Source organism: Geospiza fortis, unplaced genomic scaffold (assembly GCF_000277835.1).
Source record: "Geospiza fortis unplaced genomic scaffold, GeoFor_1.0 scaffold145, whole genome shotgun sequence".
Lineage (NCBI taxonomy): Eukaryota > Metazoa > Chordata > Aves > Passeriformes > Thraupidae > Geospiza > Geospiza fortis.
In genome coordinates, this window is record NW_005054362.1 from 3,629,752 (window position 1) to 3,631,435 (window position 1,684).

Consider the following 1,684-nt stretch of genomic DNA (forward strand, 5'->3'; position numbering starts at 1 on the left):
CCTCCTACAAAGACAAAAGTGTTTTAAAACACCAAGAAGTGATAAGTTATCAGCAGTTGTATTTTTGTTAGGGAAGCAGGAAGAACTCTTGCATGGCTAAATTCAAAATATAAATTACAAGATCTGGTTTTAGGCTCTAAGTTAGAGGAGGCAGAGTTTGCCACATTCCTCACCCTGGGAATATCATCGTCATCATCATCATCACTTTCATCATCTGCAATAGGAGGGGGGTGAGGATCAGGGCCTGAGGTGATGAAGTTCTCATAGCTCAGCTCCATTTTATAGTGGCAGGATGTGTCACTGTCATACTCTGCAAGACACAGACAGAAATAATGAGATGATAATGCATGCAAAGACATCCCATGAAATTGGAGATACACAGCACTCCATGCTCTCCAATCAGGGGGTGGGAATGCAATTCCTTTTGACACAGCATAACCAATTGGCTGATCCAATCCACCATGACATCCTATTGTATCCCAAGCCTTAATGAGATCATTTCTCATTCAAGCTGTGTTAATTACAAATAATTTGCGTATTCACATAGACGAAGACCAAAGAAGATGCTTTAATTGCCTTGTCTAAAATCAGATAAACACAGCTTTGACTTGTGGCACTGCCCCACCTAAACAAGCACTACCTAAGGCCTAAAGACTGCAGCCAGGCTGGGTTTAAATCCTATTTCCTCGCTTGGCATTTCTGCTGGGAGGGCTTTAAAGGAGCGAATGTCACTTTACGTTGCTGAGCCGTGGCGACGGCGGCGATCCTGCAGGGGGGCCCGTGGGTGCCAGGGTCCGAGGCGATGCTGGTGCCAGCGTCATTGTCACTGTCAGAGGCCATGGCAAAGGGCAAGGCCTCGAAGTTGGCACTGATCTCCTCGGCCAGGTCCAGGCACAGGTCGGCGGCGTTGCGGTGAGCCTGGCCCTCGGCGTAGGCGAACGGCCGCGAGCCGAAGTTCGCCCGCACCTTGGTGTTCTGCAAAAGGAGGCAGGGAAACTCTCAGATCCTGCTCTGAGCCATCACTCTGCCCCAGGCAGGAGCTGATCACACCTCCCTGCCACCAGGATCCCCAGCTGGCACTCTGGGCAAGCTTCAAGCTGCTAAAGACACTTTGAACCTGGGTGCTTTGAAGCGAGGCCACTGCTGGCCAGGAATGCTGAGAGAGGAGATGCTGGCATGGCACAAGGCATCCTGCCAGGCCAGCTGCACACTGCTGGGCTAATGGGCAGGGAAAACCAAAATAATGACACAACACATGCACCTGAGAGGCCTAATGAATACCTCAACCTAGGCAAGAAAGGGAAAAACTATCAAATTGCTTTTCTACAGAACAGGTTCAATATTTTCCATCATGTTTTTAGTACTTCTGAAAGTATATTAAGGGATATATTTCTATTACACACTTGCCTTTTTCTGAATGTGGACAACTGGCCACATTCCACCAGACACATCCTCTAGGTAGGGCACAAGTCTCTGCCCACAATATGTAAAATAAACTCTGCCCTTTGCTGGCTGCCCTGGAGGAGGGGGAGTTCCTTCTGTTCTTTCCCATCCAATTCCTGCTACATCACCTGGAGAAAAACACAATCGTAAAAAGGATTTCATCAGTTTTCTCATCCAGTATTTCCCTGATATTTAGAGGATTTTCTGATGGAGCAGATAAGGATTTTAGCCATGCTTTTAC

The 1,684-nt window shown here is 47.7% G+C and overlaps 1 protein-coding gene across 1 annotated transcript in view; it reads right to left on the reverse strand.

Annotated features, from left to right (window-relative positions):
- Positions 1-1,684, reverse strand: part of HECTD4 (HECT domain E3 ubiquitin protein ligase 4) — a 66,102-nt gene that overhangs the window by 20,352 nt on the left and 44,066 nt on the right. The window contains exons 49-51 of the mRNA XM_031059446.1: positions 1,408-1,628; positions 738-975; positions 123-310 (exon numbers count right to left, since the gene is read on the reverse strand). Coding sequence (XP_030915306.1) covers positions 123-310; positions 738-975; positions 1,408-1,628 — 647 coding nt within the window. The remainder of the gene's footprint in view (positions 1-122; positions 311-737; positions 976-1,407; positions 1,629-1,684) is intronic.